General features: G+C 33.9%; 2 protein-coding genes across 2 annotated transcripts; both read right to left on the minus strand.

Annotated features, from left to right (window-relative positions):
* Nucleotides 1-381: 381 nt before the first annotated feature.
* LOC128199497 (putative metabolite transport protein YwtG) lies at nucleotides 382-1,842 on the minus strand. The gene has a single exon (XM_052889428.1). The coding sequence runs from the start codon at nucleotides 1,567-1,569 to the stop codon at nucleotides 382-384; it is 1,188 nt and encodes a 395-aa protein (XP_052745388.1). The 5' UTR covers nucleotides 1,570-1,842.
* A 2,311-nt stretch (nucleotides 1,843-4,153) lies between these two features.
* LOC112048247 (facilitated trehalose transporter Tret1-like) lies at nucleotides 4,154-13,666 on the minus strand. The gene is made up of 3 exons (XM_024085716.2): nucleotides 13,527-13,666; nucleotides 7,976-8,114; nucleotides 4,154-6,199 (listed from the first exon to the last, which is right to left on the minus strand). The coding sequence occupies exons 1-3, from the start codon at nucleotides 13,560-13,562 to the stop codon at nucleotides 4,971-4,973; spliced, it is 1,404 nt and encodes a 467-aa protein (XP_023941484.2). The 5' UTR covers nucleotides 13,563-13,666; the 3' UTR covers nucleotides 4,154-4,970.
* Nucleotides 13,667-14,077: the final 411 nt, after the last annotated feature.

A 14,077-nucleotide genomic window follows, 5' to 3' on the forward strand; every position in this document is an offset into this window, starting at 1 on the left:
AATAATAAGAATCTTCTTTTCTTTCTTTGATTAAAAATCCTTGAATATTTAAAGGATTATTGCAATTTGTTTTCCTTACTTCTATATATTTATAAAATTTGGCTATTTTAAATATTTGGGTACATTAGTATTATATAGTGAAATAGGTGATTTTGTAAATATTATGTTTATGTTAAATTTTTTTCATTAATAATTCTTATATAAGAATTAAGGAAAACAAACAGCAATAGTCATACAACTAAAATATAGATTGTACTCGTAGAGAGAACGCCATCTATGGGTAGCCAATAAATCTAATTAGAATGCGCCATCTAGTGATCAAGGTACATAACTTTTTTTAACCGAAATGAGAGTTGCGTATCTATCTCAATATATAATGTATCATCTATGGATTTCCTTTTCAATATCGACCAGAGTTTTGTCTTTAGTTTCATTTAATATAAAATACAAAATCACCAAACCGACAATTACGAGAAGCGCATAGATACCAAAAGTGCCTTCAACACCAGTTTTCTCCATCAGCACAGGAGTACATTTCATAAACAGAGTATACAGAACAGTAAAAACGATACCCGATGCACATACACCCGTTCCTTTATGTTCTAATGGGAATATTTCACACATTATCGCAAAACCTGCAGGTACAACTCCAACATTAACAATAAAAACATTTAATAAAATTACTGAAGGAGTTAACCACCCATGTATAGATCCACCGATACCATAATGAGATTTCACGAATGTTATTAAGCTCGTTAAAAGCATCAAAGAAGCACAAATAGCTCCAGTCACGAATAGTAATGTTCGTCTTTTAACAAATCTAATAACAAAACTAGACATTAACAACGCGACGAAAGTTAACAAATCAGAACCTATTGCACAATACGCAGCAATGGACGTATCGTTCGTGACTTCAATCAGAATTTGTACAACATAAGCAAATATATAATATCTTCCAGATGCATCGATCAACATTGTTATTAAAGAAACAATTACAAATGGTTTAATAAAATCTTTTTTAAACAGTTTTCTGGTAACACTCTTATAATTAGTTTTGGTCACAGCCAATCTTTTTCGTTCCATTTGGGTAGCTACTAATTGTTCCAAATCGTTCTTACTTTTTAGGCTATCTCCAAATAGCCAGGTATGTGATTTCTCACATTCATCATATTTTCCAGTCAAAGCTAAAAACGATGGACTCTCCGGCCAAAGGAATGCTAAAATCAGAGCAAGTGTATTTGGTATTACTGAAAAAGCGGCAACATATTTCCAGCTCCATCGCAAAGCTAGAGAGTGACTAATCATCGAACCGATTGCAGCGCAACTTTTTTTCACAGTTGTAAAAGATCCACGTCGTTTTGAATCTGTATATTCTCCCACCAACATTGTTGTAATAAATACTCCACACATTGGAATTCCTTGGACTACCCTTGCCACAAATAAGCATGGTACGTTTTCTGACAGTGCGAAAATAAGGAAACCGAGAGCAGCTAAGAAATTTATTCCCATGAAAACTATTTTTCGGCCATACATCTGCATAATATTTGGTATAAAAAAGAACCCTACCATGCCTGCAAGTCCATTACTGCTAGCTGAAACAAATAATAATAATAATAATACTTGCTATTTTACTACATTTTTAACCGACTTAAAGGAGGAGGTTTTAAAATACCAGAACTAAACAAAAATTTATACTGGTGTTTGGCAAGGAGCTCTACTGTGGCCATTTCTTTTTTATATATTTATGCAACGAACACGTCATATTTATTCTACATAATCTTATCATTCCATCAGGCATAATTGCAGTCAACATACAATCATGTTATACCATCGCATCATACAAAGTTTTTCTGTTCATCTTTCGTATAAGTCATAAAATGATAATAATTGTGTATACCATGTTTTCTTCTATTTCGCTGTTATCAGTAGGTACTTTTTGTAGTAGTAGTAAAATTCGTTTAATCCATATTTTACTTAAATAATTATTTATCTAAATATGTAAAATCGGAAGGTCAAATTTAACTGGGACATAGTTTATAGTTAGTAGACGTCTGCTTAAAACGGATTTTGCGACAGGATCAGACTAAACACGTTTAAGGGTGGACGAAGTTGCAGATGTGCGCTAGCAATTTATGTAGCTAGTTACTCCGAGACATGCGATCTTCGAGTGTGCGGGCTGCGCTGAACCCTACCCAGGAAACTCAGGAACAACTTAGGGGCCAAGGGGCAAGGCGCAAAACCTTATTGCAGCAATGCTAGCAGACAAGGAGGAATGGAGGAAGTACTCACAGATGCTCAGAGCAATTATGATTAGGGGAGAGGAAAAAGAACGGGAAAGAGAGAAATGAGAACTAGAAAGATACTACCTACGAAGAAATGAATAACGGTTCCTTGTTGACATCAGATTAAAGAAAAAAATATGCAGCTAGTGTAACTTACCAAGCCAAGATGCTTGATCAGATGTCGCATGTATTCCCGTGGCATTTGTAGATGTTATGTCTGGATTCAGAACAGCTGGGAACGCTAGGATGAGACCAGTGCCAATAGATAGCACGCAGTTTGCTAGGTGTATTATACACTTAAAATTAGAAAAATAAATAAACACAATAGTATCACTTATTTCTCATCAAATCTAAATACAAAGTTTTATTGTTAACACTAGGTAATTTATTGTTTGGTTTTAGTACAAAAGAAAATTTTAAGTAAAAAAAAAATCCTTGACCTTGATTTCCAAAAACGAAGTAAACTATTTAATATAAGTAGACATATCACAAACATACCTGTCTCCAAAAATAAATATCACCAAAGCGAGTCATAGTTTAAAGTAGAGTCAATATGTTTTTCAAATTTAAAAAACACTAATTAAATTAAATAATTCTATGAGACGTGTCTGTTGTCAGGTTGAAGTGTATCGCATACTTAAACATATAATGACTGATGATTCACGAAAATAATAAGAATGTGCAGTCAACGGGAAATTTTATAAATTTATTACAGACGTAGATAATGTGACAATTTGCTTACAACTAATTTCCAGGCAACTGGTTGGCCCTGAAGCTAACTGCAAATTTTGTCGTTGCCATGTCGCTATTATCAATCATCGCACTGTCTTATTGCCTATAGTTACCAGATGTTCGTTTATTTTATGTGAGCTAAAAATTTCTCATTCATGTCCTTGCCATAGGCTAGTTGGTACTATGGAGTTCGGATCATTTTTCTTGGGGAGGTTTCAAATATCTAGACCCTCAATAATCACTGTATTATGAGGAACCACGTTCAGGTCAACGCTTCCAACTATTATTATAATAAAGACTCGAGTATTTTAAAAGCAAATTATCCACCGTTTCATGCTCTACTTTATATAACCTAACTTGCTCAGTAATCACTGTATTATGAGGAACTATGTGAATAGTTAGCACAAAGTCGCTAGACACGTAACTTTGTGCTAACTATTCACTGTAGACCTTGAAAGTTGATATCTTTATATACAAGCCTCTCAATTATCAGAGTGGATTTGGAGCTTAGACCAACCATGCTATTTGACTCTGAAATAATTCACTCATCATATTCGGCTCACTGTGATATTTAATTTATTAAAATCAATCCACTTCATGATAATAATCAGGATGAACGTTTAACGTGTCTTTGAGGCCTTAAATTTTAGAGTCAAAATCTCGAATACTATGAAACCGAATTAAAAATGAGATCAGCCTCATCACAAGCGGACCATGAGAATAAACTGAAAAACATTTTGCAAATTTTAATCTGAGAAGATTTTTAGACAAACTATGTAACTCAATTATTCATTGTTCATTAATGAACTTCCTTAAAATAACACCCTTTTACTTCTATTCAATGTGGAACCGATCATGTTGACACCCACATAGGTATCTTTAGCAATCGTGGTTTAAATGTCACTAACAATTCAGACACATTACCTTTTGCAAGGAACTCATGTAGACAGTGCATTGATTAAATCTAGTTGACTGTGATATATTGTATCTCTAATAAATTCATAAAAATTTAGAACATGATTGTATATTGAAAATACATAATATAAACGGTATAAATTTAAAGAAAAATTCACATGTTTAAGAATTTATTAATCTTTACAAAATTTAGTTCTGATATCAATTCCAACATCTTTTAGAGATTTTTCCTTATGACATAAAATACTAATTAATAATAATTTGCTACAACGATTTAGCTTACGATCTATATTTATACACAATTTTATCACAAGTTAACTATAATAATAAGAAAGCTTCTCAGGACTTTTGGATATATTTAGAAATTTTTAATATTTTTAAAAATTTTCTTTATTTTTAAAAATATTTTAAGTGACGATAATATGATGATACGATATTGATGTAAAATTAGACTCAGTCAAGATTAAGAATGAAATGCGACAATTTGAGATTCGTCATTAATGTTACAATTTATTGTAATGCAAAAATATCTTTAATTTTGAAGTGTAGTACAAATTAAAAAAATATATTATTTTGTTGTCCACCAAACTCTTAGATAGGTTCTTGTAAATGCTTATCAGATTGAGTATTTATTAATGAAACATGACAACCTTCCTTCAAAATTACTATCAGGATCATTCTGAACTGGTGATATTGTATCGTTTACAGGAAAATCAGTAATCAAACCTTTTACCGCAGGAAACGTGCACAGATTGTAATTTGTAAATTTCCCGGATGTTTTTAGTATTTTGAGAAAAAATCTTGATGCGAGAGTTACATTCTAGATCTTTATCGGGAGATTTCATGTATTTTAGAAGTCTCTTTAGAATTCCCAAATACATTGATAGCAGAAAATATCAAATCCTTATCATTACTACATTCTCTTTTTTATTTTTTGTACGTCGTTGCTTTGTGAAAAACATTTTTGGTATAGCATTGCAATTCAGCAATTAACACTGCAATGTTTAATAATATCTTATGGACATTTACATAATATTTGCATTACGTTTCTATCAGCTTTTTCAATCCCCTGATCTCGTTTTCTATCTCTTGTAACGTTTTATCCTTAGTCTCGTTTAATATAAAATATAAAATAACTAGACCAACCAGTACAAATAGGCCAAAAATACCGAAAGTGCCTTCAACACCAGTTTTCTCCATCATCAACGGAGTAAATTTCATAACAAGTGCATACAATAAAGTGAACACTATACCCGTCGCACACGATCCTGTGCCTTTGTGTTCTAAAGGAAATATTTCTCCAATAATAGCAAAACATACTGGTATAACTCCAACGTTGACAATGAAAACATTTAACAAAATAATCATTGGAGTAACCCAATTAGCAGACACTCCAAGTATGTGTCGAGTTTTCAACATTACAATTATACTTGTCAAAAACATTAAGCACACACAAGTTGTTCCAGCTGTGAATAGCAAGTTACGTCTTTTACAACATCTTATTACGTAACACGATACCAACAATGCAATTATGGTTAATGTATCGGCTCCCATCGTACAATATGCAGCTATGGCTTTATCTCCCGTAACTTCACTTAAAATCTCGACGACGTAAGCCAGCATATAGTATCTCCCACAAGCGTCTACTAGCATCGTCAACAAAGAAGCGATTATAAATGGTTTCAGGAAGTCTTTTCTCAACATTTTTCTCATTACACTTTCCAAATTTCGCCTATTCTTGACCTTTTCTCTTCTTTCCATTTGTGTTGCGATTAATTCTTCTAACTCTTTCTTATTCTTTGGACTGTCCCCATGAAGCCATGTATGCGATTTACCACACTCATCATATCTTCCGTTCAGAGCCAAGAAAGCAGGGCTTTCAGGCCACATCAGTGTTATAATCGTAGAAGCAATGTGAGGGACAATGGCAAAAACAGCAATTTGTCTCCACGTCCAACACAAAGCCATGGAATGGCACATGAGGGAACCAACAGCAACTGAACATTTTTTTAACGTAATGAAATATCCTCTTCGTTTTGGATGCGAATATTCTCCCAACATTATAGGTGTGACGTAGACGCCGCATAACGTCAGTCCTTGTGTGACTCTCGCTACGTATAGCACTGGTACGCTTTGGGCCAAAGCAAATATAAGGAAACCAATACCGGCGAAGACGTTGAGCCCTATGTGAACAGTTTTCCGGCCTAGCGTTTGCATCAAATATGGCACCATCAAAAATCCGAGCATGCCTGCTAAACCATGACTGGCAGCTGAAATTGAATAAGATACTACATAAAACAAACAGAAACTCGGTCAGTAGTTTAGGATACGCATGCTTACACAAACTTAAAGTATGAAAATAAAATACTATGAAAAAGGTAGTCAGACCATAATAACAAGAAACAACACAAGTAAATAAAGTTGTAGAATCTATCTATGATTTATTATATTTTATAACTATTTAAAACTATGCTTTCTCAAGTGATTTATATAGATATTTACACGACACTAAACACAATATGTTTTTTTTTTTAATTTTTCGTCCGTCTGTCTGTTTGGATCGGCTGGACCGATACGTACAGATAGATCGTACCGTACCGTAGTGTTGAAAACGTCATCAATCCGTCATTATTACCCATATCAGTGTTGCATATCTTGGGAGAGAATGAATATTACTTCGAAAGAATTAAAGTAAATTCTCAGATTTGTATAATCGAAAATAGTTAAAAATATAATTTTCTTTTATTTCCGCCAGGGTACAATGACTGATCCTGGGCTCCATACAATTTTTATGTATTAATTTCTCAAAAAAATATATTTAATTTGTTAGTAGATCTAATGATCAATGTAAAAACCCTTTTAAAAAGTGTCAACAATCCTATTGCAATAAGATAATTATCGATTTTTTTTTCTCTCATTTATTTATTTCTCCTTTTTTTTTAAATTTTTAACAACGTTATACATAAAATATACAAAACACTATTAAAAACTTATAAAAAAAAATTCAACCCTCCCGCTGCGGGACGATTGAGTGCCCAAGCAACCGGTGGTCAGGGCTCCAGAGTGAGGAACCTCCTCACAATACGCGCCGTCTCAAGAATCACTGCCTTCTGTAACCGACTCTTGATCCAACAGTTAAGCGAAAGCTTCTTAAGGTGTTGGTCGAAGCTTTTCGCTATAAGACCATTGACTGAAACAACTATCGGAACAATAATAGTTGACTCAACATTCCACATGGCGGTAATCTCGTGAGCAAGGTCCAAGTATTTTGATTATCGAATGATTATCACCATTATCTTAAGTTTAATATTATTACCTGACGTTTCTTGCTTGTAAAGTAAGCCTATTTGAAATAAATGAATTTTGACTTAGACTTTGACTTTAATTTTTTTTTTTTTTAAATAAATATACTTAAACAATACACATCACTATCTAGCCCCAAAGTAAGCATACAGAGTAGCTTGTGTTATGGGTACTAAGATAGTTGATATTATAATATTCATATACATTTATATACTACATATAAATACTTATATAATGTATAAATACACACAGACACTGGAAAACACCCATGCTCATCACACAAATATTTTCCAGTTGTGGGAATCGAACCCACGGCCGTGGATGAAGAAAGCATCCACGGCCGTGGATTTTGACGGCCTCCGTGGCGCAGTGGTATGCGCGGTGGATTTACAAGACGGAGGTCCTGGGTTCGATCCCCGGCTGGGCGGATTGAGATTTTCTTAATTTGTCCAGGTCTGGCTAGTGGGAGGCTTTGGCCGTGGCTAGTTACCACCCTACCGGCAAAGACGTACCGCCAAGCGATTTAGCGTTCCGGTACGATGCTGTGTAGAAACCGAAAGGGGTGTGGATTTTTATCCTCCTCCTAACAAGTTAGCCCGCTTCCATCTTAGACTGCATCATCACTTACCATCAGGTGAGATTGTAGTCAAGGGCTAACTTGTAAAGAATAAAAAAAAAAAAAAAGCAGGGTCACTACCCACTGCGCCACGCGGCCGGTAAACAAGTCATGAATACACACTCACCAATCCAAGACGCCTCATTGGCAGTGGCACGCACGTCCGTACTGTTGACAGTGAGAATGGCGGGCTGCAGCACAGCCGGGTATGACATCATGAAGCCGGTGCCGATCGAGTGCAGGCAGTCCGCCGTGAGCACGATACTCTGGAAATTACAGAACATAAATTATTACGACCAATTATAATTGATTACCAGCGGACGCCCGCGACTTCGCGTGGAATTCAGTTTTTCACAAATCCCGTGAGAACTGTGAAAGTAGTCTATGATTTAATCCAGGCTATCTCTGTTTCAAAGGAGATGGTCCAAAATTGTATGGAGCCCAGGATCAGTCATTGTACCCTGGCGGAAATAAAAGAAGATATATTTTAACTATTTTTAATTATACAAATCTACGAATTTACTTTATATTTTTCGAAATAATATTCATTGCCTCCCAAGAAATGCAACAAGGGTAGGTAATAATGGCGGATAGATGACGTTTTCAATGCAATAATCGATTCGACGTTTGCTGTCAATTGTCATGTGTCATAATTGCTCTATGGGCGCCATCTTGATATAACTCAAAACACTTGGGTTTTTATTTTATTTATTTCTTTTTATTTAATTACATTATAAAACTTTAATAAATTTTAATAAAATCCTTGTATTTTTTAAATTTTAATGATACGTGGTACAAGAGTGGACCTGAGATGGACCATCTCCTTTGAGTTAATTCGGTTAAGAAATCGCGGAGTAACAAACATTTATGCCATCAATCATAATTTTTTTTCCATATCTCGGGAAACCATGGATTTTTTCGGGACAAAGAATAGCCTATGTGTTAATCCAGAATAAAATCTATTTCCATTCCAAATTTCAGCCAAATCGCTTCAGTAGTAGCGGCGTTAAAAAGTAACAAACATCCAAACATCCAAACTTTCGCGTTTATAATATTAGCAGGACTAGCCCGTGACTTCGTCCGAGTGGAATTCAGTTTTCACAAATTCCACGGGAACCATTGATTTTCCGAGAAGAAAAGTAGCATTCCAAATTTCTGCCGAATCACTTAAGAAGCCGCAACGCTAAGCAGGAACAAACATACATACACACAAACTTTCGCCTTTATAATGTTAGTGTGATTATTTACACGTGTAGAATAGATACATAAAATAGATTAATGATTTCGACTGCCTTTTTGTATGCGCGATGGATTGAATTGAACACCCCACTTGACATAGTTTGTTGACTTGATTTGGTGATCGGCATGATGTCATGCACATCGCGACCAACACACGATCAGTTTTATCGGCTGTCAAGTCGTTAGCGTCTGAAATTACTTGATAGTCAGTGGCTGACATATAGGTTATCTGTGCCATTATGTTTAGCAAGTTTTGTTTACTAGTAATAACCAACTCTGTACTTATCGAGATACCAAAGAAAAATAGATAAAATACGCAATTTTTTTTTACTTTTTTTTTTTATTAACAATGGTATATTTCAGACCCTTACTCCTTACTCCAATACTAAATTAATACTGTTTAAATTAAATTTGAAATGAGTCAACTGCCCTATTGGATCTACCTATTAATAGCTTGTAAGAACACGTTATATATTTTTATAATGTTTAATTATAGATATTAATCGGAAGTAACGTTAAGGTCTTACATAAGAAGGGCAACTTCATTCACTTTCTTAAATCAATAAAGGGATGGAAACTACCCTAAAGGCCAAGTTTATTGTATAGTATTATTAAAAAAAAATTCTTCATTAATTTTAAATTTGGAACTAATTATCGTAATTCCATATTTACAAACTAGAGGTAATCCGCGACTTCGACAGAGTTTTTTGAGGAAAAAGGTAATCTATGTGTTTATCCAGAATATTATCTATTATTAGCCGTGATAGCCCAGTAGATGTGACCTCCGATTCCGGAGGTTGTAGGTTCAAATCCGGTCCAGGGCATGCTCCTTAAAACTTTCAGTTATGTGCATTTTAAGAATTTAAATATCACGTGTCTCAAACGATGATGAAAAACCATCGTGAGGAAACCTGTATACAAGAGAATTTTCTTAATGAAGTCTGCCAATCCGCATTGAATCAAAGTGGTGGATTAGCCTAACCCCGAGAGGAGAGTCGTGCTCAATAGTGAGCCGAATACTTTTGGCTTGTTAATGATGATGATTCACTACTAGCGAACTCTTTAGAAGCAAAACCAGTTGAAAGCAGAATGTTAGTCATGGTTAAAAGGCATGGATAATATATATATATTTTTAAATAACTGAGATAAACTGTCAGAATACTTTTATTCCTGCGTCTCATCTCAATAAACAAAGATAAGAATAGATTATAAAATGTAATATCTCTAATCCAAAGCCTATTATTTATCTTGTCGAATCTCTGAAACCCACCTGAATAATTACTGTCCCGATGTAAAATTTTGTAAAAGTTTGCCTCGAATAAGCGCTGAAACTACTGGACCGATTTCTAAAATTCTTTCATCAATGGAGAGCTACATTATCAGCAAGTGATATAGGCTATATTTTATCCATGTGTACCCACAGAAATGGGAAATACGCGGGTGAAACCCGTGGTGGTCAGCTAGTTAAAAGTACAGGTGAGTTTGTATGAAAGTTTGTGGATTAAAAGGGACATATTAGCTTAATATGCCTAATACGAATACACTAGTTACTAAGCGAACTAATTACTTACTGTCATTTAGCAGGTATTCTATTTTGTACTATTTTTACATACTTTTGAATCTGCTGTTGTAATAACTATAACTAACTTTTTTAAACTATAAAAAACTAAAAAACGCTTTTAGTACGCACTAAAAAGTACAAATATTGGATTGAAGTCACGTGACTATTTTTCTTTTCCCTTTAGCAAACCCTTTCATTTGATATCCATATCATGGGGGTGGATTTCAAACACCCAGTCCGTCATCTTGAGGAGGCCGCCATAGTGAATTCGTAATGACATTTCTTAGCTAGTCATGTATTGTCATCAGAACTCAGAGCGTGTGCAAAATTTCATCCTAATCGAAGACCGGGAAGTGGGTCAAATTAGGATTCCAAGATTTTATTTTTCTTATTTTTTTTGTATATTCAAAATTATATTTGTATATTCAAAAATAGATAAAAAAATATTTTCTTTTATTTCCGCCAGGGTACAATGACTGATACAATTTTGGACCATCTTCTTTAAAACTGAACGTCTGTAGCGCGTGTTACAGGAAGTAAAAATACATTTTTATTTTTAAACTGAAGTAAGTCACTTGTTTATTATGTATGTAAAGATAAAAATAACACAGTCTTATTACAATGAAAATGATAAAAAAGAACAGAGAATTTTTAAAACGTTCTAAAAACCTAATTAATTATTATTTATACCCACTGTAAAGAATGATTAATTTAAACTGTTGAGTTTCATGCCGGCTCAACAATACCTACCTATAGGTAAATTGACATTTTTAAAGTGCTTCTAAACTGTGCCAATTTGAAATAAACGTTTTTTTTTAAATTTCACAACCACGGAACTTAGGAACATTTTGAAACTAAAATTGAAATTTTTAAACACGATTCTGTAATTTAAATAAATACTCGTAATAATTTTACATGACTGAATTAAAATATTTAAAATCTTAAATTTACGTCATTTTAAAATATTTTAAAATATGTTTAGCGTATTTTACTAAACTAAAATGATTCAAGTAAGTTAAAAAATTCAACAAGGAGACTCGAGCTCAGCAGTGAGCCGAATATGGGTAGATAATGATGATGATGAAGTTTTAGTTAGGTACACTAAAGTTTTTATTTGTGTGAAATTAATAGTATAGATTATGGACCGAGACGTGAAAAGTAGAATTAATGCGGGTTGAATGAAATGGCGACAGGTCTCAGGTGTACTATGTGACCCGCGAATGTCTCTTAGACTTAAGGGTAAAATATACAAAACGGTTGTAAGACCTGTCGTGCTGTATGGTTCAGAATGTTGGGCGGTGAAAGGGATGGATAGTAAACGAATGCATGTGAACGAAATGCGTATTTTGAGATGGATGTGTGGTGTGACAAGAATAGATAAAATAAGGAATGAGTATATAAGAGGAAGTCTGAAGGTGGCGCCAGTGACAGAAAAATGGAGGAGTAGAAGGTTAGCTTGGTATGGACATGTAATGCGTAGGGAGGAAAGTCATATTACTAAAAAAATGTTGAATGTGCAAGTGGAAGGACATAAGTGGAGAGAAAGGCCAAAGAAGAGATGGTTGAATTGTGTGAAAGAGGACATGTGTGTAAAAGGAGTGGATGAAGAGTTGACGAGTAATAGAGACGAATAGAAAAGATTGACATATTTTTCCGACCCCACTTAAGTGGGATAAGGGTAAGGAGATGATGATAATAGAATACATTATGAAAACGGTAACTGTTGCATATCATAAACTTTACAATTTTATTACCTATATCTATATCTATCTATAATGTTATAAATGCAAAAGTAAGTTTGTCTGTCTGTCTGCCTTTCTGTCTGTCTGTTTGTCTTCTGTCTGTCTGTTAACTTTTCTCAGCTAAGAGGCTGAACCGATTAAGATGAATTTTGATATATTGGTAATTGGATCTTGGAGCAAAACATAGGGTACTTTGTGACCCTAAAATGAAAATATAAGGGGGTGGAATAGGGGTTTAAGGTTCTTATCAAAGTCCTTAATTTTTAGGTTAGGTAGTTAGCTCTTGTCTACAACCTCATTTCATCATCAACCTGATGGTAAGTGATGATGCAGTCTAAGATGGAAGCGGGCTAACTTGTTAGGAGGAGGATAAAAATCCACACCCCTTTCGGTTTCTACACGGCATCGTACCGGAACGCTAAATTGCTTGGTGATACGTCTTTGTCGGTAGGGTGGTAACTAGCCACGACCAAAGCCTCCCACCAGCCAGACCTGGACTAATTAAGAAAATCTTAATCTGCCCAGCCGAGGATCGAACCCAGGACCTCCATTTTGTAAATCACTGCGCCACGGAGTTTAAAATAAAATAAAAAATGAGGACTTTCGATAAGAACTTTTAACTAAAAAGTTTAGTTTAAAATGAACTAAAAAGCGAAAATTAACATCGTATGTGCTACCTTCTGAACTTAGCCGATTTAATCATAAAATTTTAGGATTCAAAAACAGTTCTTTCCCGTGGTTCTTTCAGAAACGGCTTTAATTAATACGTCACTGGCTTTTTTTTTGTGATTTCGAAGTAGGTAGGTTTTTTTTTACTAAAAATTTTAATTTGAATTATGAAATGAATGAATGATATGAATGTCACAGTATGGGAAATTTCGTTATTTCCATTTTAACACAGAATTACTGAACCGATTGTCATGAAATTAAATTGGACCAATCTGAAAATATACTCTTTGAAATAAAAAAAGAATTTTCAAAATTGGTTAAGAAATGACAAAGTTATGAGATAACAAACATAAAAAAAGAAATGAAAAAAACATACGCGTCGTATTGAGACCTCCTTTTTTTTGAAATCGGTTAAAAAAAAAATTCTTTTTATAAAAATAATATTAAAAATATAAATAAATACGTACCTGTCTCCAAAAATAAACATCACTGAACGCAGCCATGCTTGCACGACTAATTGTTCACTAAAATAATGCTCACTTATAACATGAACAAGTAAACACACTTATGTACAGTACTCGTATACAAATGAATTATAAACGCGTCTATCTGTGGATACGGAATAAATTGTCTATAATGGTTTTTAATGTTATCAAAAACAATAAAACGGTTAAGTTTTTTTTTTTATAACAAGCGAACGTATGCGACTCCGTCAATGTCAAATACATTTGGTTGTTATTTTTTTTACCGACTTTAAAAAAAAAGGAGGAGGAGGATTTAAAACCCAATTCGATGCGCATGTTTTTTTATGTTTGTCACCTCAAAACTTCGTAATGTCTTAACCAATTTTGAAAATTCTTTTTTTATTTGAAAGAGTATTCTTCCAAATTGGTCTAATTTATTTTTCATGAAAATCGGTTCAGTTTTGTGTTAAATTGAAAATCACGCTTTCGTTACTAGTTACTACGTACTAAAAACAGATTTTTTTTTAACCGACAAAAAAAAGGAGGTCCTCAAT

This window comes from Bicyclus anynana, chromosome 25, assembly GCF_947172395.1.
Source record: "Bicyclus anynana chromosome 25, ilBicAnyn1.1, whole genome shotgun sequence".
NCBI classification, from domain to species: Eukaryota; Metazoa; Arthropoda; class Insecta; order Lepidoptera; family Nymphalidae; genus Bicyclus; species Bicyclus anynana.

Bases quoted from the DNA above. Each gene is read 5' to 3' on its own strand.
- LOC128199497 (XM_052889428.1), bottom strand. From the start codon at position 1,569: ATGGTAGGGTTCTTTTTTATACCAAATATTATGCAGATGTATGGCCGA.
- LOC112048247 (XM_024085716.2), bottom strand. From the start codon at position 13,562: ATGGCTGCGTTCAGTGATGTTTATTTTTGGAGACAG. The intron at 8,115-13,526 runs GTACGTATTTAT...TGTAATTTCCAG, and splicing joins ATGTTTATTTTTGGAGACAG to AGTATCGTGCTCACGGCGGA. The intron at 6,200-7,975 runs GTGAGTGTGTAT...ATTCAATTTCAG, and splicing joins CAATGAGGCGTCTTGGATTG to CTGCCAGTCATGGTTTAGCA.